General features: G+C 34.2%; 2 protein-coding genes and 2 pseudogenes across 3 annotated transcripts; 2 read left to right on the top strand and 2 right to left on the bottom strand.

The window, feature by feature from the left end:
• The first annotated feature begins 7449 nt into the window (after positions 1-7449).
• On the top strand, positions 7450-10412 carry LOC118054919 (hypersensitive-induced response protein 2). 2 transcript variants are annotated; one of them, XM_035066690.2, is made up of 6 exons: positions 7450-7668; positions 8446-8651; positions 8764-8884; positions 9083-9174; positions 9277-9373; positions 9781-10412. In XM_035066690.2, the coding sequence occupies exons 2-6, from the start codon at positions 8463-8465 to the stop codon at positions 10137-10139; spliced, it is 858 nt and encodes a 285-aa protein (XP_034922581.1). In that variant the 5' UTR covers positions 7450-7668; positions 8446-8462; the 3' UTR covers positions 10140-10412. The 2 variants fall into 2 exon arrangements, with proteins under 2 accessions (XP_034922581.1, XP_034922580.1); XM_035066689.2 differs by having other exon boundaries at positions 8438-8651.
• Positions 10413-12621: 2209 nt separating this feature from the next.
• LOC118054917 (hypersensitive-induced response protein 1-like) lies at positions 12622-14778 on the top strand (annotated as a pseudogene).
• Positions 14779-15402: 624 nt separating this feature from the next.
• LOC118054918 (mitochondrial outer membrane protein porin of 34 kDa) lies at positions 15403-18468 on the bottom strand. Its single transcript, XM_035066688.2, has 6 exons — positions 18287-18468; positions 18113-18180; positions 17458-17568; positions 16960-17046; positions 16576-16784; positions 15403-15962 (listed from the first exon to the last, which is right to left on the bottom strand). Exons 1-6 carry the CDS (start codon positions 18333-18335, stop codon positions 15662-15664), a joined length of 825 nt encoding a protein of 274 aa, XP_034922579.1. The 5' UTR covers positions 18336-18468; the 3' UTR covers positions 15403-15661.
• Positions 18469-19957: 1489 nt separating this feature from the next.
• LOC118054923 (probable auxin efflux carrier component 8) lies at positions 19958-22313 on the bottom strand (annotated as a pseudogene).
• Between the last annotated feature and the right edge of the window lie 2641 nt (positions 22314-24954).

The raw sequence follows: 24954 nt of genomic DNA, 5'->3' as shown, positions 1-24954 counted from the left end.
GTAAAAATATATATGACTTTACTAGAATTCTTAACAAAAAAAAGAGAAATTTAAAATTATTGTTACTATCCTATATCTATAGCTTGAAATCAAAAACCCTCAAGATTGAACTATAAAACCTCAAACAAGCTAACAAAAAGACTCTGTTATTTTACAACACCTTCTCACAAAGATAGAAAGCTAATATGATTTTGAACTAGAATTAGAAGATCAAACCCTAGAAAATCAAGCATTAGATCATACATTATCAAATATTAAGGATGTTCCTGAATATTTTGTATATGTTTTCACTCAAATTACTTCAAAAAATTATACCATAAAAATCACATTAATTCTTTCAAATGATTTTATAATAGAAACTTTGTCTTATTTGATACAGGTGCACATTTGAATTGTATCAAAAAAGTGATAATTTTAAAAATAATTTTTACAAGACACTTTTGAAGAACTTTCTGTAGTAAATATTAATCATTAAATACTCAAGCATCAGTTTTTAATAATGGGCTTTATCCTAAAAATTTCTTTGTTTTACTAATGATATTAATCATATTGTTATTCTTAGCACTTTTTTTATTGACATGATTACTCATTATAAAACTGATCATAAAAGTATTATTTTTAAAATTAATGGTTTAAAACTTGTTTTTTCTTTCTTGGAAAAGCCAAAGACTAGGAATTTAAATATGATCAAAGCATGTTCTATTCATACTCATCACATCAATGAATTGATTCAAGGAAAGCAAACTAATCTCATGCATCTTAGACAAGATGTCTTTTTACAAAAAAATTGAGCAGCAATTATAAAATTCCATTTTACAAAAATTTCAGAATTTCAAAATAAGATAGAAAAATTGATTTGTTCTGATTTACCAAATGGTTTTCAGAAGAGAAAATACCATGTTGTTGATATTCCTTATGATGATAGTTTTAATGAAAATTAAATTCCTACAAAAGTAAGACTTATTCAAATGAATGTTGAATTAAAATAACAATGTCGATTTGAAATAAAAAAAAAAGTCTAAAGATTTTATACAAAAGTCTTGATTACCTTTGTCGCACCCTCACGGTGGAGCGCGACGTCGTGACGACTTTCGATTGAATTTCAGGGTCTTTTTTTATTTATTTAAAGGAGTCGCCACCTAGTATTTTGGTCACTAGGAACCCTAACTGGTCTTTTAGAGATTCTAAGGCAAGGGACTGGTTGCATAAAGGGAAGGTATTAGCACCCCTAGTATGCCCTACCTAAGGTAAGCTGCTTGGTGTTTGGTTTGCTCTATAATTGTTATGGTGTTGGTGTTTTCTAATCCCATCAATTTTCCTAGGTTTGATTCAAATAAAATTTATTTGGATAGAAATCTAAGGAGATTCCATGTGCTTTGAAAGCTCATTTTTCCCTTAGTATTTCAAGAGTTTGCGACTCGTAAATTGCAAGGTGGAGGGACAAAAAAAAATTAGAAATCTAGGGCGCTAAAAAAAAGCCTATATTTTTTTAGTATTTTATACTCTCACGGCTTGTAAACCGTGGTGTAAAAAAAAATTTTGAAATGTCCTCTATTATAATCAAGGCTTTTTTTTTTTTTTTTTTAAGGATGTGTGTGGATTTATTAGTCTCAATAATATTTTGGATATTCGTCCTTTAAGGATTTCTTTATCCAAACATTAGCGGTGAATAATAGATGAATTCCCCCCAAAATAGGATTTTTATATTTTTTGGAATATTGGCCAATACCCTTTGGAATTTTACAAACATGTTGTAAAATCCAGAAATGCAAGAAAATTATTTTTTTTGTTGTGTTTACGAAATCCATGCGAAAACACCTTTTTAAAACTTCCAATGTTTTTTGTGTAAAAAAAACGTTTAAAAACATGTTAGGGTATTGGCCGTATGCAACACACAAGAAAAACATTTTTTTTTATATTTTTTGGTCAAAACGCAAACATCACAATTAGACATAAACACCGGAATGGAAAGTAGCAAGCCATTATTTATATTATAAGAACTACAAGAAGTTTGAAACAATTCGTGACAAAAATCGTTCAAAGCCAAATCAACTTAAAAATCTGTACACTGGAAAGGACTAAACCCGTATGCATGAGGAGGCCAAAGTTTTGAAACTAAAATTTTGAAATCAAAATCCTGCTACATATGTCCATGAACCATGACCCATTTTCTTTTTGCCAATCCGGGAGAAACTGTCATACTTCATACAAAAAGGAAAAGCTTGGGACGGCATGCTGTTATAATACAATTATATCACGAAATAAAAACCAAAGAAAACTTGGCCGGCTATTTCAATTAAAGAGCATGGAAGGACACTAACAGAAAAGGGAGCTGATGATGAAGAAACAACAGCCCCCTTCCTCGGTTCCTTAATTCTGAAACAGCGAAAGAAAGAAAGAAAATGGAACACCAGAAGCTAGCCCTCTTAACATAGTCACTCATCTAAAACTCAAAGCCACGACAGGAACAAAACAAGGCGAGTGTTCATTGTGTACATAGTAAAAAAAACCGAATGTGCAAAGCAAAGCAAAGAGAAAAAAAGAAAAAGAAAAGGTGCAATAGATTTAAAGGCAGCAAAGGAGAAGAAAGTTAAGACTTACCTGCAGGTCTCACTGTTTTCTTTTCTGCAGAAGATGAAATAAAACCAAGTGAACGTTTGTTTTATGTATTCTCTACTCTCTTTTCTGCCAATAACACCAGAATGCAAGAAACAAAACTCCCTCTATTTGCTGCGTTTTTTTTTACTCTGCCTCTCTTGCGTTTTTTGTCTCTCTTTGCTGTGTTTTTTCTGTCCTTTACTCTTCGTTTTTCTCTTCCGTTTCTCCTCTCTCTCTTTTGCTATGTTTTTTTTCCTTTTCTCTTCGTTTTTCTCTTATTTTTTCTGCTCTCTTTTTGCTCTCTTTTCCTTGCCCCCATTAGGTCATTAGAGGGGCTTATATATAGTCTAAATATGTCTCCATTTAGGAAGGATTCAATGCATTAATCCTAGGACGTAAATCCCTACTGATTTGCATTAAAACAAAATGCAAAAGGAAGCTGCAATATTCTGATTTTATGCTGGTGCTTTACGTCTGATTTCTTTCCAATTTTAGAGGAGGGTGTGGCTATTTTCTTTCCTTCCATAGGGCCAGCTGCTCCCTTTGAAATGAGGCAAGAAAAAACGTGGTTGCAGCTCCAAAATTCAGGCATGATGATAAAGGAAAAACAACAGGAATTTGCAGCGAAAAAAAAGAAAGAAATCAGATGGAGGGTCCAGCTACAAAGTCTCATTTTCCTTATTCGGTGTGGAAAAAATCCTGTCATTTATGATGATCCAGCCCCCTCTCCAGCTTTCAATATCCTTTTTCAATTCAATCCCTTATTTTAACAATTTTTGATTTAGTCCTTGGTCCAAAAAAAATCCTTCGAATCAGCCTCACAAACTTGGGATACATTCTTCCCGCGGCAGAATTTTCTGCCTTCATGTTAGATATTCAAATGGGAATATCTTGAGCTTCTGATATCGGAATCAAGTGATTAAAAAGCCAAAATTATTCTACGCGTCTAGGACTACAACTTTGATGAAGGAGTCGAAGTCAGATAAAATCTTTTTACATAACAGAATCTAGTAGTAATTTGGTTGGTCAAAAGGGATCTCTAGGTCTAACTCAAAAACTGACGAATGCCGAGAATCCTGATATGACTGAGAGTATAAACTAAGAACAAAAATCACAAAAACTAGGCCAAAAATAGAGTTTTTTTAGTGCAAACTCAGGTCAATATCCTTCTTGCGGCAGAATTCTCTACCTTCACGTTAGATATTCAAACGAGAATACCTCAAGCTTCTAGTATCGAAATCAAGCGATCCAAAAGCCCAAATTTATCTATGCATCTAGGACTACAACTTTGATGAAGGAGTTGAAGTGAAATAAAATCATTTTATAGAACAGAATTTGGCAGTAATCTAGTTGGTCAAAAAAGATTCTTGATCTGACAATGCTGAGCATCCAAATCTGACTAAGAATCTGCTCTAAGAACAATGATTCCTAGGACTTAATAAAGGTGTACGTCAATTTTTCAACATGTAAAGTGACATAATATACCTAAGATGGTCATATATCGTACGAAACCGAGTCAAAATCAGAGCCTAAGTTGGAATAAAAAATTGCGACAAAAGCAGAACCATTTTTTTAGTGTAAATTCTGAAGGATTTATTCAACCTTAAAAACAAGATAATGAAGGAACGAATTTAGCATTCTGAAGACTCCTGATCAACCTAAGAAAACCTGATGATTTTGGTAGTAAAGGGGAAGGCTAAAAAGAGCAGAAAATAGCTCACACCAGGTTTTTTTGAAAAAAATATTTCTTATGTGCTTTTGTCAATCTTCTAGCGAACATGAGCTAAACTCCTACACTCTATTCAAGAGAGGTATACACCGTCTCTAGCACGTGGGGGGTCCAAAAGTGAGTAACAACAACCTTAGTCGTGTGCAACTTTTTATGTGAACAAAAATTTCAAGATTAAACGAGACACTCCAAAACTCGTCAGAAATTATAAACATTTGAACAAAATTTTGAAATGGATTAGATACCTGATTGCAAATAAAAAAAGATTTGTAACAAAAATTATATTTTGCATTCATATTTTTAAAGTTTGACATGAAGTCAAGATTTTGGCAAATTCAAATTCATCCAAAAGATCATTACAAAACTGCTTTTACAGTTCCATTTAATCAGTATGAGTGGAATGTCATGGAATTTGGACTAAAAATGCTCCCTCTGAATTTTAAAGAATCATGAATGATATTTTTCATGCATAATTTACGTTGATGATGTTCTTATCTTTTCAAATTTAATAGAACAACATTTCAAACATTTACAAATATTTTTCTATGTCACAAAGAAAAATGGTTTAGTTGTATTAAAAACAAAGATTTCTCTTTTCCAAACTCGTATTCATTTTATTGATCATTATATTTACAAAGGAACCATTACACTTATTAAGAGATCCCTGGCATTTGCAACTGAATTCCCTGATAAAATTCTAGAAAAAACCCAACTACAAAGTTTTTAGAAAGTCTTAATTAGCTCTAAATTTTTACTCTAATGTGAGTAGAATAGCTAAACCCTTACATAATAGGTTAAGAAAGAATCTTGTTCCATGGTCTAATGAACATACAAGAATTGTTCGACATATTTAAAAACAATTCCAAGAAATTCCTTGCTTACATATTGCCAATCCCTTAGCTCCTAAAATAGTTGAGAAAAATGCTTTTAAGTTGGGATACATAGGTATTCTTAAACAAGTATAGAATAACAAGGCACAAATTCTTTAATTTACATCTATATATTGAAATGATTATCAAAAACATTATTCTACTATATATAAAAAAGATTATTTCCATCGTGTTATGCATTACAAAATTTTAAAGTTATCTATTAAACCAAAAATTCTTTTTACGTATTGATTACAAATAAATTAAAGAAGTTTTGTAAAAAGATATTCAAAATATTGCTTTAAAATAGATTTTTGCCTGATAACAAGTTATATTAACTATTTTTTATTTTGATATTACATATATAAAAGGAGATACAAATTTCATTTTTTATTTCCTAGCCAAAGAATTCCTCCAACATAGATCTTGATGCCTCCCAAATCCAAATCTAGAGACAAAAGCAAGCTCCGCAAACAAAGTTTGAATCTTTAAAATCCTAAAACCCTATAAAACTCCTTGTTTTAGCTATTTTTTTGTAACACCAATTAAATCCTGGTATGAAGTAGTAGTTGAAGATGAGGAAGTAGAATGCTTTTTATAGTATAAATTTGGGTAGAATCCATATTCAATTCACCAAAATTGCTTCTGGCCTCTTACAAACTATTAGCCATAAGTTCTCATAGGAAGAAAAGTCTTCTTAGGCATGTAAATCTCTTAAACTAATTTTCAAAAAAGAAGCAGGTTCTTTCTCATCAAAACTCCTACTTTCTTTTAATTCAAATTCTTCATTAAATTATCTCAAAAGCTTCCAAAAAAAAAAAATGATACCATTGAAAAACCAAATTTTCAAAATGTTTTAACTATTAAAATGAATCTTTTCCATTCTGACCCTTCCATTGCACCTACAAAAATCTTCCCTCCAAATTGGTACTTCAAACCTTAGGATTTATCCAAACCCCAGTTTTACTATATGACAATATTTGAAATAACAGGTTTTGCTAGATTCAAACATTTCAAATTGCAACAAAAACATTCTTAATATACCTACTCTATATGCATCATTCAAAACATCATCCTTATGATTGGAAACAATCTCTCACCAAGCAATCCAATTTCCAATTAGTTACCATGTTAAACTTGGTAATTCCATTGCCTACACTTATTTTTATTGGGATTATCAACACCTTTTTCTTTCAAAATTTCAAGGGTAGCCACTCACAACTATTTTACTTTAATAATTTAATCAAGATTTCAAATTTATCTAATTGGTTTCTTTAATGGTAGGATTACTTCGGTTGTACTTACAAAGTAATAAAATCTCACCTTTTAGTTGAAAACAGTTTATTTACTTCAAACAAAATTTTAAACCCTAAAAAACTAAGAAAAAAAAATCCTACCAATTCTCTTTTTTTTTGTTCCAAATTCTTTGTCTTCTGGGTTTGCTTTTGGTATTTTGAATACAATACCTAGCATGGGTATCCCATCCTTATTAAAAGATATGAGGTAAAATGGTGGGATTCTTTTGTAGCATAAACCAAAAGTCTCAAACATACTTTCATGGAATAGTTATAAGAACATTAAAATGCTAAGATGATAGACTCAAATCCTTAGTCTAAATTCCTAACACATTGATGTCACTAAGTTTATATCCTTCAAACCATCAGGCTCAAACCATCATACTCACTCTCTAATGTGATCCTTCACTTGCATAAATAACAAATAACTTTATGTGATAATTAGCAAACAACTTTTTCAATTTTTTAAAAAAACAAATCATTTACTTAAGAAAAAATTTCAAAGATTACAACCTTATTCTTTTTTATATAAGAAAGACTTTTCCCGACTTAAAACCAGAACTATATAAAAGAGTTTTTCAATAAAAGATATCAAATACTTATTCTCTTGTAGCATACTCAAATTTTCCTATAACTTTATGTATTATTATTTATCATATAAAGAGATGTTGTAGCATACTCAAATTTTCCTATAACTTTATGCATTATTATTTATCATATAAAGAGATTCATACTCCTTGGATCTAAACTTTACGACCATTATTTGTCATATTAAATTTAATATAAATTTCCAATAATGTTCTTTTAAATTTCACTTTCAAAATATATTTCATTTTAAATTCTGTTTAAATTTTTGTATTTATTTCTGTAAATTTGCATTATCATTCACGTCATAAATATATTTATGCAATATATATATTTGAAAAGAAAGAGACAGATGCAATTGCATCTGTCTCTTTCTTTTCAAATAAATCCTAGAAAATAACCGCTGGTTAATCTATGATCTAACATGGATTTTTCCATCAATTTGTATCAGACATAGGATTATAATAGACATAGGATTATAATAGACGCTGTCAAATTGCCAATTTTGTTCGTTGCTCATTCATCAAGAGAAAATATCACAAACTCTCTATCTCTCTCTCTCTGTTGTCATCAGCAAGAAAAACAAGAACAGGTATTTATCTCTTCTTTATGATTTTCTATTACTCTATTTTGTTTGGATCTTGAGAAAACAGAAGAAAATAAACAGTTGGCAACATGCGTGAACGCTGTGTTTGATTCATGGAATTTTTTGTGTTTCTAAACAAAAACTTACTGTTTTTTTAGGATTTTGTTCTGAAAAAAAAGGAGCTTTCGAAAGTCTTATGTTTTGTAGAGGCTGGGTTTTGAAAGAAATTTTGTTCTTGGAGATTTCCTGTGATTCTCGTTGTGTTCGCTTGAATATGCTCTGCCGTTTTTTTTTTCTTTCCTGCGTTTCGTTTCTAAAAAAGCCAAAAAGAAAAAGCTGGAGAAAATATCAAAGTAATTATGTGTGTTAAAATTAGTTTTTTTAAAACAATCAATGTGAAAAATACTGTTAATTTGGTAGATCCAATTTGAGAATTAACATCTGTTTGGTTGTTGAGAAACAAGACAAGAGTAAATTGAAGATGAAGGATGTTTGTTAAGTTGAATGAAAATTATGGGCTTTCTTTCTTTGTTTTTAGAAGCAGTCTGAAGGACAAAGCCCCTTTGATTTTCAGACATTTTTTTCAATCCAGCCACTGAAATAAAGGGAGAAAAGTATTATAGAAGCTCCAATTTTCCATATTAGATGGATTTTTTTTTAATCTCTGTTTCTTCTGTTTTTGTCCAACGATAAATGAAATATAACAAGTTGTGGAAAATTGGTTTTCTGGCTTACAAGAATTCGGGTTTTAATCCGCTGCTGCTGCTGCTTGCAGGACAGAAGAAGAAGAAGAAGAGAAGATGGGTCAAGCATTTGGTTGCCTTCAAGTGGATCAGTCTAATGTTGCTATTAAGGAACAGTTTGGAAAGTTTGTTGATGTGCTGGAGCCTGGATGTCACTGCTTGCCTTGGTGTTTTGGATACCAAGTGGCTGGTGGACTTTCTCTTCGTGTGCAGCAACTCGATGTTAGATGTGAAACAAAAACTAAGGTTAACTCATTACTTTCTTCCCTTCTAATTAATAACAATTGCTCCTTTACTGTTTTATGTATTATTGCTGCTGTGTTTTTGCTCATAAATTTGGACAATGTTGTCTTTTCAGGATAATGTATTTGTCACTGTTGTTGCATCTATTCAGTATCGGGCCATGGCAGAGAAAGCATCTGATGCCTTCTATAAGCTCTCCAACACCAAGGCACAAATCCAGGCCTATGTTTTTGATGGTATGTAGATCTGCTTTATGAAAATTTTTTTTGGAATGCTGGATAAAAGAAATGATATCGGAGTTCAAGGTTTTTAAACTGATTAAACAAAGCAATGGCATTGAAGTTGTTGTAAGAGGCTGTAGAAACACAAATTGTGTCTACAGAGGCATAGGGGAAATTGTTAATAATACTTGGATTTAATTTCCGTGTCTGCAGTAATCAGGGCAAGTGTGCCAAAATTGCTTTTGGATGATACTTTTGAGCAGAAAAACGATATTGCAAAGGCTGTTGAAGACGAGCTTGAAAAGGTATCAACTTACTGTGTTCTGTGGAGCTTATAGTTTTGGGTAGATTACTTTCTGCTGCACAATATTTTGAGGATTTCTAATCATGGTGCTTTCCCTTCATAGGCCATGTCTGCCTATGGGTATGAAATTGTTCAGACACTTATTGTGGATATTGAGCCGGATATTAATGTTAAGAGAGCAATGAATGAGATAAATGCTGGTAAAGTTCGAGACTCCCAACATTAATTTGAAGTATTGATTGTTGAATTTCTCTCTGATACTAATATTCCTGCAAGCCTTTTGCAATGAATTTATTTAGGAACTATTGCATGGATACCAGATATTCAAAATCAGCAAATTATTTGAATAAATGATTCCCTAGTGTGTATGTAAGCTTTTGTTGCTTACTAAAACATGTAGCATTCCTTCATGTATGAGTGGGTATTTGATCCAAAATGGGAAATTAACATGAATATTGTACTATGTAGTTACTATGGAAAACTAATTGACCATTTTTGCTTCATCAGCTCAGAGAAATTTCATTAGTATATATTAGTGTTAGAAACTTGTGCTTTGAGTACAGTTTCAAGAGTTCAATTTTGATCCTTCTGCCATTGTCATGAGCAGCTGCTAGACTGAGGGTGGCAGCAAATGAGAAAGCAGAAGCTGAGAAAATATTGCAGATCAAGCGGGCTGAAGGAGAGGCAGAGTCCAAATACCTATCAGGGCTTGGCATAGCTCGTCAACGTCAGGCCATTGTTGATGGACTGAGGGATAGCGTGCTTGCCTTCTCTGAGAATGTGCCTGGTACGAGTGCCAAGGACGTGATGGATATGGTGCTGGTGACTCAGTACTTTGATACCATGAAGGAGATTGGGGCATCCTCAAAGTCATCTTCTGTTTTCATCCCTCATGGACCAGGCGCAGTGAGAGACATCACTTCACAGATTCGCGATGGACTTCTTCAGGGAAATTCTGCTCAGTAGTGATGGAATTCAAGCTTTGAATGGATTTGTTTGGTTGATGTTTGGCATCTTAAGTTTTATCTCTGGCTTTTTCAGAATTTGTGAGCTGCAAATAAGAAAGACTCTGATTATCGTTGTGTTTTTTTCATGTCTATGAAGCGGTGCATGTAATCAGGCAGTGGCTTGTAAGTAGTATATTGGATTTGGAAGATGTTTAAATCAACTGGTACAGATGTAGTTCCTCTACTCGATATGCCAGTCTCTCTGTTATAAATTACTGATTTATCTTGAAAAGCAGGCTGATGCATATGCATTTTCTCTTTGCATCTAATCTAATGTGGAGTTGCTCTTTCATGGCCCGGGCTTCCAGAGGCAGAGTTTTGATAGAATGAATTCTAGCCCTAGGACTATAATTTGTTTACCAACTGAAGGTGGGAGATGTGAGAGACATTTGGCTTTATTTCAAGCCAGCTAGATATCCAATATAGCTTTAGGCTTCGTGTTCCACGGAGTTCTCAAACGAAGAAGCTGCAGTTGACCTGAGTTGTATCATGGAGCCTTTCCAATATTAAGGGTATGTTTGGTCTTGAGGTTTGTTGTGGTTGTGGTTTTAAAAAAAGTTGTTTTTATAAAAAGTATTTTTAGTTGAGGTTGGTTTGAAAAAAATATATGTTTGGTTAAAACTGTGGTTGAAATTGAGGTTGAATAAAAAGTAGTTTAATGTGTTTGGTAAAAAAATACTTTTTAAATTGAGGTTTATAAAATAATTAAAAAAAAAAAATATATATATATATATATATTAATGATTTTTAATTTAAATATTTTAGATTTAACCACTGTTATTATATCATGAAATAAATAATATTGATATCAAATATTTTTTATTCTTCTATTAAACTATGTGCAATGTCATTACATATGAAATCTATCCAACAAGGACTATATTTTTCATGGTTTCTTAAGCGCGCAACAACAAAAACTGAATTTTTTATTACGTCATTAAGTGATCTCCTTTTAAGTTTTGAATAAAACACAATTAAAATATAAATAAAAATAAAAACTGAATTTTTTTATGTAGTGTTATTAAATAATATTAAATACTAGTTTTTCAAGTAAAACATATTTTTTTAAAAAAATTTACAATTTTATTATGTACAAAATTTATTCGACAAGAACTACAGAAAAAATAATTTTTTGAGCGTGCAATAAAATTAAATAAAATATTATCAGGAATAAAATTGAGATTACAATACGAGTAAATTTAATTCACCTTAAACTAATTTTTAAAAAATATAATATTGTTCATGTTCACGTGAACAATGCGAGTAAAATCAATTAATTGCACTATTTTTTCAAAAAAAAAATATAAACTTCTTACAATGTTTTTTTTTTTAAAAAAAAAAACAGTGCGAGTGAATTAATTCACTCGCACTGTTGCAACTGTGGAGCATGGCTTCACTGTTCAGTGAACAGTGGAGCCGTGCTCCACTGTTCTGCTTTTCTACCTCCAAAACATGTGGCGCGGCTGAGAATTTGATGGTCCCATCATCAAAAGGAAGTTTTTGTTTTAACCAAACGGTATTTGGTGTGGCTATGGGTGAACCTCACCCGCAGCCACGTTACCAAACGGGCACTAAACTTGCACGGAAATATGACAATGATATGATTGAATCAACAAAAATTAAAGGGTGCGTTGTAGTAGCTTTCACAAAGTTTTGTGGGCTTTTTTTCTTTTTGTTTTTCAATATTATTATTATTAAAAAACACATTAGCTAGACTTTTTAGAAGAAAAAGTCATCAAACCGGCGGCGCAGCAATACCATTGACCTGAATAATGTTATTGCAGGCCACAACCATGACAAGTGGATGGAGGAGGGAGAGGATTTATTAGAAGAACCAGGTCAATTGTTTTCATCACGAAGGGCACATTCCTTTAAGCATAGGCTTCCTAGCTGGTTATTATTTGATGAAGGTCCCTTATCAGCTGAAAGCATGGACAGTCGTGGTCTGGCTTCGTTTTTCTTTTATACATTAATGGAGTATAATCGTAGAAAATGCTCCGGAAGGCCACTTGTTTATTCTTTTTTGTTTTCCTACAGCTAATATGACATGGATTGATAACTACAAGGGCAGTGGTATTTATCCTCTTCCATTGACTTTTGTGTATTGGAGAGGTGATATATACTATGTAGTGGAGAACAAAGCAGGGAATTTCTTAGATGATTTACTGATATAATTAATCAATTAACACGTCTATTAGATATGCTCCAAATAATACAGGTGAAGAATGATATTATGAGCCAGAAAAACACTGCACGTTTTTAGCTGTTTCGAAATGGCAGGATAGGGCACTATTTCCCATTAGAATAGTAGCCTGGTGAAGGCAATACGGTGGGAGGTTTGATCTCTTGTTTTTGAACGCTTTGAAACAGCTATATTTATCCTCCGTTTCTCCATTTGCCTTCTCCGCCATCTGCACTTTCTGGTTCGTCTCTCTCTCTCTCTCTCTCTCTCTCACACACACACACACACACAGAGGCAATCCTCCCCGGTGCCTTTCTTATGAAACTTAGTGGTCGTGGTTGTTGAATGTTGTTTGAGCTTTGTAATTTTTGAAAGTTGACTAGCTTTTGCTGCACTTTCTGGTTCGTCTCTCTCTCTCTCTCTCTCACACACACACACACAGAGGCAATCCTCCCCGGTGCCTTTCTTATGAAACTTAGTGGTCGTGGTTGTTGAATGTTGTTTGAGCTTTGTAATTTTTGAAAGTTGACTAGCTTTTGCTTACTAATTGTCAAAACTCAGCTTGCAACAGCTTTGATACCAAGCAACTTCAAATAACTAAGATGTTTGCATACAGGATAGTCTATATAATCTATATACATGAAATTTGAAGCACTGATGCCTCTTCGGTTATTATGTTTCCAAGTTCAACGACATTAAGAAGATCTCTTGCACACAGGTCTTTGTTTCCAAGTCTGGATGATTCCTCTATGAAACGTTTATGCATGTGCTTTCCGGTTTCAATCTTTTTAGAAAGTTAGCATGACCTGGGATGATTGGGCAAAAACATAGATATTGCTCGCTTCACTTTTACTTGCCGTCTTAGTAGATGAATGGAATCTCAACTTCCTTTTTTCTATTTCTTCAGTGAATTATAGAATTCAGAAATCGCATACAGAAATGGGCAACCTGTTAGGCTGTGTAAAAGTGGACCAATCCACGGTTGTTATCAAGGAGAGCTTTGGAAAGTTTAATGAAGTTCTTCAACCTGGATGCCACTGCATGCCATGGTACCTTGGAAGTCAGGTTGCTGGCCATCTCACACTTCGATTGCAGCAGTTGGATGTTCGTTGCGAGACAAAGACAAAGGTAGTCTGCAAGTCATTGCGTGGCTTATCTCTAACTCGCTTGGATGTACCAGGCATGATCTGACTGTGTCTTGTCTATTTCTGTTCTCTTCTGCAGGATAATGTGTTTGTCAATGTTGTTGCGTCGGTGCAATACCGTGCCCTTGCTGACAAAGCAAGTGATGCTTTCTACAAACTTACCAACACTCGATCTCAAATCCAAGCCTATGTTTTTGATGGTATGAACTATAAGAAAACTGTTATCAGTGGTTTTCACAGGAGAATGTAATGCATTAGGAACTGAACTTAATTTATGCAATTTCTCAGTGATCAGGGCAAGTGTTCCAAAACTACTCTTGGATGATGTTTTCGAGCAGAAGAACGAAATAGCAAGAGCTGTTGAAGAGGAGCTTGAAAAGGTATGCATCCGATCAAAGGGTCAAAACAAAATTCTCCGATGTTCCTAGACCACGCACAATTCTTTCTTGACATCTGACATCTTAATTTTGCAATGATAATTAGGCCATGTCTGCATATGGTTATGAAATCGTCCAGACTCTCATTGTTGATATAGAACCTGATGAACATGTGAAACGGGCCATGAATGAGATTAATGCTGGTGAGATATCCATGATTGTTCTCGATTACTATAAAAAAAGAAAGATATCCATGATTGTTTCCCGCTTATTTAGTGTAAATCAAGTCTCGCTTATGACTAACTGGATTTTGATGGGCTGAACTGTTCTTCCCGGTTATGTTTCTCTTTCTGACAAGTTGTTGAAACTTCTACAGCTGCAAGGATGAGGCTAGCTGCTAATGAGAAAGCAGAAGCTGAGAAAATCATCCAGATTAAGCGAGCTGAGGGTGAGGCTGAGTCCAAGTACCTAGCCGGATTAGGTATTGCCCGGCAATTGTGGATGGTCTGAGAGACAGCGTGCTTGGCTTCTCCGATAATGTGCCAGGAACTTCAGCTAAGGATGTTTTGGACATGGTGCTTATCACACAGTACTTTGACACCATGAAGGAGATTGGTGCGGCCAGTAAATCCTCAGCAGTTTTCATCCCTCACGGCCCTGGTGCTGTTAGGGACATTGCTACCCAGATCAGAGATGGCCTGCTTCAGGCATCTGCTCCTCAGTAACTACCTATACGTTATGAAGCAAATTCCCTATATGCTGTTTTGTGTGTTTCTTCATTTAAACTTTAATCAAATGGTATACGATTGTGCAACTTAAGTAGATATACGAGAGCTGCTATCGTGAATTCTGTGGTTCTTAATATGTTTGTGAATTGCGTGCAATTTTCATCCATATGGTTCACATGCTCATGGCTTCGAGCTGCTCGGAGCTCTAAAATGCTCCATGAAAGGCGTTGCTCAGCTAAAGATCAGTGGCATGAGACTCACCTAGTGAATGGGTGGCTAACAACCTATCACACTAGGAGATCGACCACATATCAGGACCACATATAAGCGGCTTGGCAATTTAAGATTGTGACATTCATAAGCTGACAAGAATCATCGCAAAACATGAAAATACTGCATGGCATTATTCGAATTCCAAAGGCATGGAATGGAAGAAGCTACTCATAAAATACGTGGTCCATTTAATAATTTTCCATTCTTTCCACTTGATATTTATAGCTTTTGAGAAAATCAAACCAATCCCAGGTACAAATAAAAAAAACAAAAAAAGATGAGGATAGGCACCCACGCTTTATCCAAGCTCAGCAACATTACTAGTGGTGGGATTGGGGCTATGACCCCTTAAGTGTTCAAGAGTCCAACATATAGTAGTATAATACCACTCACCAATTAGCATTTGGGGACACCAAACAAGAAATTAACAATTACTTTGGTAAACCATCTCCAGCAATGCCACGAAGAAGGTAAAACCTGATTTAGAACTGCAGAAATGCAAATTGAGGGAACAAAATTATGAACTAAACCCTCTAAAATAACTGATATTCCATCTCAGTTTAGCTTGGACTGAGCAAAAGATTGCGAGAATTCATAAGGTGCCGGCATGGTATGACCCCTCTAAATTTTATTTTTACATTGAAAACCAGTAAAACAGAAAGAGAGGCATCACCATGAGAACGCTGTCCAAAGAGTCACAACCAACCTTAGTAACAGAAGAAAGTGAGTCTAGAGAGACATCTATGCAGCCTCCTCTTTATAATGGGGCAGCACGGTCATGGCTTGAGAGCTAGAGCCAATCCAACTTTTGCAGTCTTCTCAATCGCCTTGGTGTCTACCTCTCCAGAAACAGTGAAGAAAGACTTCGGCCGCCACTGATGCTGAACAAGAGCACTTGCTTTGCCAGCATTGTTCACCCGTGCCTTCAATGTCGTCAATGGATCCAATGCATGCTGTGCACCAACAGTGATGGTGTTCTCATTGGATGAGAAACTATGACTCACTTCTGCACCAACAGCAGTCAAGGGGTTCACAATATGGTAGTAGGATGCGATGAGAGAGTCACCCTTGTCATTCCTGCGTCAATGTCATATACTCATTATAAGTATGACAAATACTATAGTAATTTAATGAATGAGCCAGCTCACTTCTATCATATACATGTAGCAAGGAGAGAAGCCAGGATCTCAAATGGCAAAATAATATATATAGAAGAGACAGATAATTATTTCAAGTTCCTAATTTTATGATGTAGATTTAACTAACAAAAAATTAAATGTAATCATAAGAGACTACAAAAAATGATTTGATTGTTAAAAATAATTTGATTGCAAAATCAAGTTAAAGATACACAAAACAAGCTACAGAATACAAAAGAGAAAAATGAAAACTAAGATATAAATTACTAGGTATATAAAAGAAGATGTTAACCAATTTGACAGTTAAAAATGTAGATTTCAATATGATTTCGTCTGATTTCGTCCCTTTTTTGCTCCTATTTTTTACACGTCCCCACTTAGGCTTTTTTTTTTTTGAAAAAAAAAAAAAACCCCTTGTAGCAATTGGTATTAATATTAAGATCTAGAAAGAGCAAGAAACTAAAACAAAAAAACACTCTTCACAATGAACAGAAATCATGCATGTTGTTGATCTGGCATTTCAAACTAATTTGCACAGATGAACTACTCACAAAGTCAATGAGGCAATCAGGTCAACTTTTGACAAGCTAACTCCAGCATTGCATTTGATGAAGTCACCAGTTTTGGTGTCAAATGAAAGATCTGTTCCAAGTGAGGCGACATTGGTCCCAATCACACCTGAGAAGTTAACAGTGGGGTTTACTGTCAACCCAACGCTTGAGCTTACAGCTGCATAGTCATGCAGATACTGTATTTCCACCTGTTAGAACATAATTATCAAAATGAGCAGAAATCACAATGGTCAGCATTTGCATATCTGTGAATCTTTAGGGAGCAGAGGAATTTCTGCGAGCATGATTTCATAAGTTCTTTGCATTTCTCAAGAAAACAAGAGTGGGAGAGGGAGAGAGTAGATACACTATTAAATAGCTTACCTTGCCAGACCTTTGATCAGGAACTTTGAAGCTGAAGATTGCCTTCAGACCAGGGGCAGGCTCATCAACCGTAATGGTTGTAAAAAGCTGGTGGCAAAGCAAATTGAAGGTAAGATAATTGATGTTTAACACAGATCCAGGCAACCAAAAGATATAAATACAAATTGAAAAAAAAAAAAAAAGTTTTACCAAAATAATAATGCACATTATATGAGAATGGGAACCATTGTAAAAATCTTATGCTAGAAACCTTAACTATGGTTACACAACACAAGAAATTACTGAAAGGACTATGGATCAAGCATGAGCTCCTTTCCTATCTTAATCTTCAACATCCTACAAATATATGCTCTTGATGACATGTTGAATCAATAAGTACACGCAGTTACCAGTAATAAGTTTATAGTGCCATACATATAAAATCCAGTTCGCGGTCAGGCATGAAAAACACTATTAAGAGGAATAACATCTAACTCGATGAGCAAATAAATATCTTACATTGGAGCTTGTGTCCACTTTGATATCAGTTGTGATATTCTTGTTCTTCAGCTGAGTATTAACATCAGCAACAAGCAAGTCACCTTTCTTAGTTCCAGAGGATGTGATAGTCTGCAAAATAACGAGAGAGAAAAGTCAATAAATTAAAATGGGGTGAAGATACCAAAATTTAAATATAGAATACTAATCCATGACAACCCACTTCCGAAATCCACCCATAGAAAATGAATTGCTAAGGATTTTCTGCTATAAACTGCGACATCCCAGTAGCACAATCAAGACTTACAAGTGTAAGAACAAGACCTCCAATCCAATCTGACTAAAGATACCTGGCTTGGTTTAGCAGAGCGTTCAAAAACTAATGACCAAGATTTACAATGTCTAGCATTTAGTTTGCTAATGCATAAATAATACAAAACAAAAACCCAACATAGAGGAAAATTAAAGAAAATCCACTTCTCCCCCATAATTATGTCTTCTACCCTAACAATTGAAACATTAACACAACGCGGGCATTATAAACAAAAGGGTTATGAAATTTTAAAAAAAAAATACAATGAGAAGCAGAAGGAGACAAAAAAAAAAAAAAACTGGATAAAATGAACGAGAGGAAGGAATAGAGATAAAAAAGAAAGAAAGAAAGGAAACCACTTACAACACCAGTAGGAGAGGAGGTGTTTAGAGTAAACTTGTGGTCAGTCTGGTAGTCCTTGTACAAGAGATCTATTAAAAACCCATCAACAAAAATGGATAAACCCTCCAATAAATATACATGCGACTCTGTATATAACAAAAAACAAGAAGAAAAGAAAGAAATGGGGTTTTGCACCTCTGGCCTTCTTGCCAATCTCACTGTAAAGACCTGGACCCTTAACCATGATTGGATTACAGAAACAGAGAAAGATTTATAGCTGTAGCAGAGAGAAATGGATGAGATGAAGGTGGAGGTAAAGGGTTTATTTATATATGCTTAGCTGCCTAGCAAGGAGGAGTCCAAAAACTCCAAAACCCTAATTTCAGATTATTATTTTTTTATCGGTGGGGTTTTTCTTTTCTATTTTTTCTTGAGATATTTGTACCGTTGGATTGACAGGATAAGGGGGTCTTAGCCGTTGATTTGCGGTGCTCGTTCATATTTTCGTAACCCGATGTCCAACGCTTTCAGTCAGTCAGAATAATAACAAAATAAAAAATAAAGAAAGATTTTTTCTTCTCTCCCAAGATTCCGATGAAAAGCAGCCCTTCAAGGAGGTTTTTTGTTATTTACAGCCAGTTTTTTTTTTTTTAATAAATTGATTTTAAAAAAATTATTTTAAATAATTTATTTTAATATTTTAAAAAAAATTATATATTAAATAATATATTTTTAAATAAACATACTTTAAAAATAATCATTATTATATTTTTCAAAACACTTAATTTTTATTATTTAAACAATTATATTATTGTTTGGAAAAGAGGTTGTATTTTTTATGAATTTTAATTTTTTTTTTTAAATTAAAAAGAATTTAATATTTTTTATCAATATTAAAAATAATTTTTTTTAAAATAAAAAAAAATTATTTTAATTTATTTTTATATAAAAAATATTTTAAAAATTAATCATTATAAAAAAAAAAAAAGGTCTGGGCTGGCCGGGCCCTTGCAAAACCTATTTAATTAGGTATTTGCCTGCATGGGAAATACTCGTTATAGAAAGTAAAAACCTGTATGTATGTATGTATATGCATGCATGCATGCATGTATGTAGTGAATTATTTAAATATTTCCGTGTATGCAAATAGGAAGAGGTCATAGCTTTATTTCCACGCTCGCTATAAAATAAAAAAGAAGGAGAAAGAAGTGATATCTAAATGAAAAGCACTCTATAAAGTGTGAGTATATGACATGTTGCATAAAGAATAAAGATCAATTTATAACTCAGTCCTTGTGGTTTCAAAAACTAAATTCCATCCTCATATTTTAAGATCCATTAGTATCTAGTCCTTTCATCAAGTCCATCTTCTTCTTCTCAATTTATTTATTTTCTCAATAAAAAGGGAGCAGATAAGATAAACGTAATTAAGGTAAACCTTAAGATTAACACTCTTTGAATGTATCAAGTCAATGATAGATAAGATGTAGTCTCATGAATGAATATTGGGATTTATGATCAACATTGATAAATGTTTTTTTTTTTTTAATAGTGGACCGACTAATTAATTACTTGATAACTATAAAGACTAAATTATAATTCAATAATAAATCATGGAGTTGCTTGGATTAAACATTAGTCACTAAAACTCGTTTGTTTTTGCGTTGGTTGAATTTAATTTTTTTTTTTTCTTGTTTTTAAATTAATTATTTTGTGTTTTCAAATTATTTTGATGTTGAAAATAATTTTTTAAAAAATAATAATAAAAATATTATTTTCATATATTTTTAAATAAAAAATATTTTTAAAAACAATAACATTTTCAAACAAATGCATCAATTAACCATTTCAAGCTATTGCCTTTATTTCAGCGCATATATATAAATAAAATGAGGTTTACATTGGCATACTACTAGCATTATGATTCCAAATACGACAGAGATTTAGACATGGTCAGAGGGATATATATCCTTACAATGGAGGAAATTAAAAAAAAGGTAGCAGATATCCAACCATTAATTTTCTCAGAATCGTTTAGGTCTGTTCTCCTCTCTGTTAATCACAAATGAAAGCAGTTAATAGTTTATGCATAATTAGACTAGCTTTGAAAACTTTGTCTAATTGGTAGATTAATGTGTTCTTGACATGTCCAAGAACAATGAACAAACTGGATGAGAGTATGATCCATCTTCAACACTTTGATCCTTTCCTGAACTGTGTGGGCATGTATTGCTTGAAAACTCACTGTTTCTCCAGTTTTCTTGGGTAAATCCAATTGGATTTACAGTGCTAACAGGGAGTAGTAGGCCAGTGCTATTGGCATGGCAATGAGCATGCCAAATATCACCCTGAAACACAGAACAAACATGTAGTAAATATTCTCAGGGAAAACGATAGAAGAAAAGGTGGATGTTGAATATATGAATGCAGTGAAGCATTAGTTACCCTGTGCTCAACGTATCTGGATGAACGTTGTACTCTTTTGCGAAGACGAACGGAACGATCCCTTGAGGAAGAGCTGCCTGCACTAAGAAACACACAGTTCAACGGCCCAGTATCCTAATAATTGAGCAAATGAAACAAATCTTACGTACCTGCACAATTGCCACCCTGAGCACCGTGCCCTCCAGTCTAACGGCGAAGGAAGCGACTGCCATCAGGGCAGGCCCCGCGACGAACTTCATTGCCATGGCGACCACAGCCATTCGGATTCCACATGATATTATGCTGGGCCGCAATGCCATAAACAGACCTGTTGAGTGTTTGGATGGAATGAGAATTCTAGTGACGGGAACTGATGACGATGGGGTGTTAATGTGTTGATGATATATAGTGATCATACCTAAGCTGAACATCGCCATACCAAGCCTCCTGTTGACAATATCGTTATGGATTTATCAACAATATCTGGCAATTTCACTCCCCACCTAAAACAGATAAACGTGGCCTTGTAACTTGAGTAATAGCAGGAAGAACAGCTACTTGATCATAATTCGTCAACAGGCTGTGATCTCAAGTATGATCACATCAATTTTAATGCCAAACTTTATGTGTCTGATGCTTTTGCAGATGTACCTGAAGTGTATGCTTGCCCAGACAAGAGCCACCATGGTAGCATAAAAAATTTGGGTTGCTCATTAGCTTCTTCCCCACCGTCAAAAAGAATAGCCTGGCTTTAACCTTCCTCGTTGTTCTGCTTTGCACTTCCTCTCCTTCTTTGTATTGTGATTCTTGAAGATCCTCTCGATCTCCTTAACACAGACATGAAACCATATGTGGAAGACATTAATATATATATATAGAAACAAAAAGACAGCTTACAAGTAATTACCGCCGTACTAATTAACAGGCGGTAGCACACCTTAGCCAACCATATATTATGAGTTATTACAGGAAAATGTTGATGAGCTTCACATTTGTGCAATCGGACAGAAGGAACGTTCATAAACAAGAGAAATGGGCAGAGAGGAGAAACGTTTACGGGGCCCACTTGGGCCATCTCCTACTCCTATATATTTAATTATAAATTAAGTTGACTGAACAGGATTGGAATTGAAATACGTTCTATTCATTATCTTAGAGTTCAAATAAAGAGTCTATTAGTGATCTATGCATCTGCAGGTGCTGCTCATGCTTTGGATTAGTGTTAGTATCGTTGTTATTTATGAAGGAAATACAGATACCTGTAGTTCCTGAAGATGGTGCCACAGTGGCTTCCTTGGTGGCATTGAGCTCAAACAGAAACAGCAACAAAATTGTACCAAATCAGGCTCTGCAAGCCAACTATCTGCGAGAGAAGTGGCTCTGCCTCTGCTCCGTACATAGCCCTCAGAAGGGGGAGGCCGAGGATCAAAAGTGTTGGGCAATGTTGACAGGGAGAGACCGGTGATGATCCAATTCAACCGCCGCGAGAGCTGATTTTGGCGAGCGCTGTCAGCACTAAAAGGGCGAGTAGTTTTTGAAGAAAGTCGGCGAATATGAGTCTCAGGTTCATTTTGTAGGGATTGATACTACAGATGACTTGGAATGATAATAACGGATTGAGAATTTAGCAACGAAACTTGTTTATGCCTGCACACTGATCTGGTGTAAAGAGCTTCCACCATTTCACAGAGATGTAGGCCAATATCATGACAAAATATAATGGGACTGTGGCTGCCACCACATGATAGACATCAGTTGTGGAAATCATGACAACCAGTGGCTCAAGGATTGTGATATCTTTTCTTCTCGGCGAGAATCCTTTGTAACAAATCTCTCTTTTTATATGCTCTCCCCATGGTTGCTTTGTCAGATCATGAAAAGTTGTGTTGGCATCAAACTGTTCTGATAGAAACCTCATTAGAAAGCCTTTCCCAATTCCCATAATGACCTTTGCTTAAACATGGGTGTCTGCACTTTTTACATTCCTGATTATTCTACCTTCAGGTAAGTGCCTCAGTTTTAATAATCATCGCACCTCTACAGCGTGTATTGATGGAATTCCTTGTAATATATGTATACTTTGTTCTTCCTGTTGCGCTGGTTAAGTGTCATTTGTAGAAAGGATCATCATACAATTACGGGAATCTTTTCTTGTTAGTGAAAGCTCAGGTACTTGTGTCTTAAGAGTCAAATTAAAGATAGATTTCCTACTTCCATCTTGTTATGTCTTTCGGCCCTTTGGTTCTTTAGGCAAAGAAGGGCTTGTAGAGGCTGACACAAACTCTAAATCTTGCTCATTAAGCTTTAATTTCCCAATACTTTATTGATCTCAAATAACAAAAAAGAAGATTCATTTCCTTTGTTTTTTCTTACTCCATGTTGACCCCCCGATCACCAGCTCTAATCCTCAACAAAGCTCGTTTACGATTTCTTTTGTTTTTTTCCCAGTGCATTAAGGATTTTCATTTTTGGCCACATAATACAGAAAGCAGATGGTATTTGCTAGCTATATGATATTTCTTGCCATGTTTAGGCTTAGGGGAGGAGAGGAATAAAGAAGTGAATTGCAAGGGAAGTAATTGAAGTACTGTGTTTATGACAGTGGTGAGGAAGGATTTGCTAAATACGGTCAAAAGTGAGAGAATAAGTGCTGCGGGGATTTCTCTTTTATGAATTTGAAATCCTGCCAGAAAAGACCTGTACATCGTCTCTTTCTTCATGTTGTCTTTTTACCAGAAATTTTGCCAATACTTCATATGCATCCTTGTGCCATCCATCCATGGCTGTCTTGGCACAAAAGTAATGGTGAATATATATATATATATATATATATATATATATATATATATATATATATATACATGCCTGGTGGAGACTTGCTAAGAATTCCGTACATTATTATACTTTTGGCTTAAATGATTGGCAAAAAGGATCTAATGCGGCTTTTGCTTAAATACCAACAATTTTAAGCCCCTGAAATATTTCTTCTTTTATCAGACCTTTTAATTTCTTCATATTATTATACTATCAAGTTGTAATATTTATTGATAATTTCCCGCATATAATTATATATTTGCCTGAAAATCTCTTAAATTCAGGGAGTTCTTTTTTTTAATATAACTTGTTAAATGCTATGGTCTAAACATCAGGAAAGGCTAATTATTGCTTCACCTTTCTTTCATCACAGCAGCATACCCAGCAGCTGCATGCTTAATTCGGACTCAAATTAGGCAAATTATTTTATTTTTTAATTTTTTAACAAATAAAATAAAATGATAATATTTAAATTTCATAACCACTTAATCAACAAGACTCCAATACCATATTAAAAAATCATCTTATTCCCAAAATATCAAGCTACTAAATAAATCTTTAATATATAATTTATATCATTGTGCATCACGTTTCTACATTTAGTTATCATACACCCCGATGCCCGCCTAGAGTCGTGCAAGCTTTGGCTAGACATCTCTCCTTCCCTAAGTAAAAGTCTATGCACGTTAAGAATTATGCTGTTTGCTAGCTAGCTTTTTCACTTTTCGTCTGCAAATGATCATGGAGTTTTTTTTTGACGTGTATAGCCAAGTGTGTGCGTGTGTGTTCCCACTTAATCAGAGCAAGCAATTTAGGGATAGCGATCCTTTTATATATATTTTTATTCAATAACATTTGCAATATTCTTGAGATTCTGTGTGATATTAGGAATGCGCCTTACTGTAATTTTGGCACTTGCATTGTTTCCTGTTTAAAAAAAAGAAAAGGCCTTTCAAGGAGCATGTGGAAAGAATCATTAGTTGCTGCACTGTGATGCAAACTGAATTAAGGAAAGTACGTTTTCAGACTTGGTAAAGAATATATTATATGTATGTATTTAGAAATAATTAAGGCAGATTAACATTAATTATATATTGTATAAATTACTACGCCAAAAATGAATTGAAAAAATCTCTCCAGACATCTATGTTTATTGCCTAGCTATGTGTTGTCCTTGTTTTGTGGACTGGTATAGCTTTATCGAAAGGGCTGCGTTAACCTTTTCCTAAAGCAATCATCAGAGAAAACTAACTGAGGTAAAGCTTAGTTAGTACGATTTGCTTTGCTTTCTTTCCTCCATGAAAAGTGCCAATGCCGCTTACGCTGTGCTTTAGTTTAGTTTTCTGCTAAAAGCTGGCTGTTACATCTCCTATATAGATTCTAATTACGTTGAACCCTCTAATGCTTTTACTTCTCTAGACCTTGAGTCAATAATTTAAGTGGCTCAGTGACCCAGGTCCCTTTCCTTTTGCAACCATGCTAGACTCTGATGGACCTCATGTTTCTGGATTTCTTCTGGGTCGCTACTGAGACTGTCATATTTGACGCAGATTTTGTCAAGGCAGTCAGGTCGTAGCTTAATTCTAACAAAAGACAAGCACGCACCAAGAATTTAGTTATCAAGC

The sequence above is a fragment of the Populus alba genome, chromosome 17, assembly GCF_005239225.2.
Source record: "Populus alba chromosome 17, ASM523922v2, whole genome shotgun sequence".
Classification (NCBI taxonomy): Eukaryota; Viridiplantae; Streptophyta; class Magnoliopsida; order Malpighiales; family Salicaceae; genus Populus; species Populus alba.
Note: the sequence above shows the minus strand (reverse complement) of the source record. Positions and strands in the feature narration are given on the sequence as shown.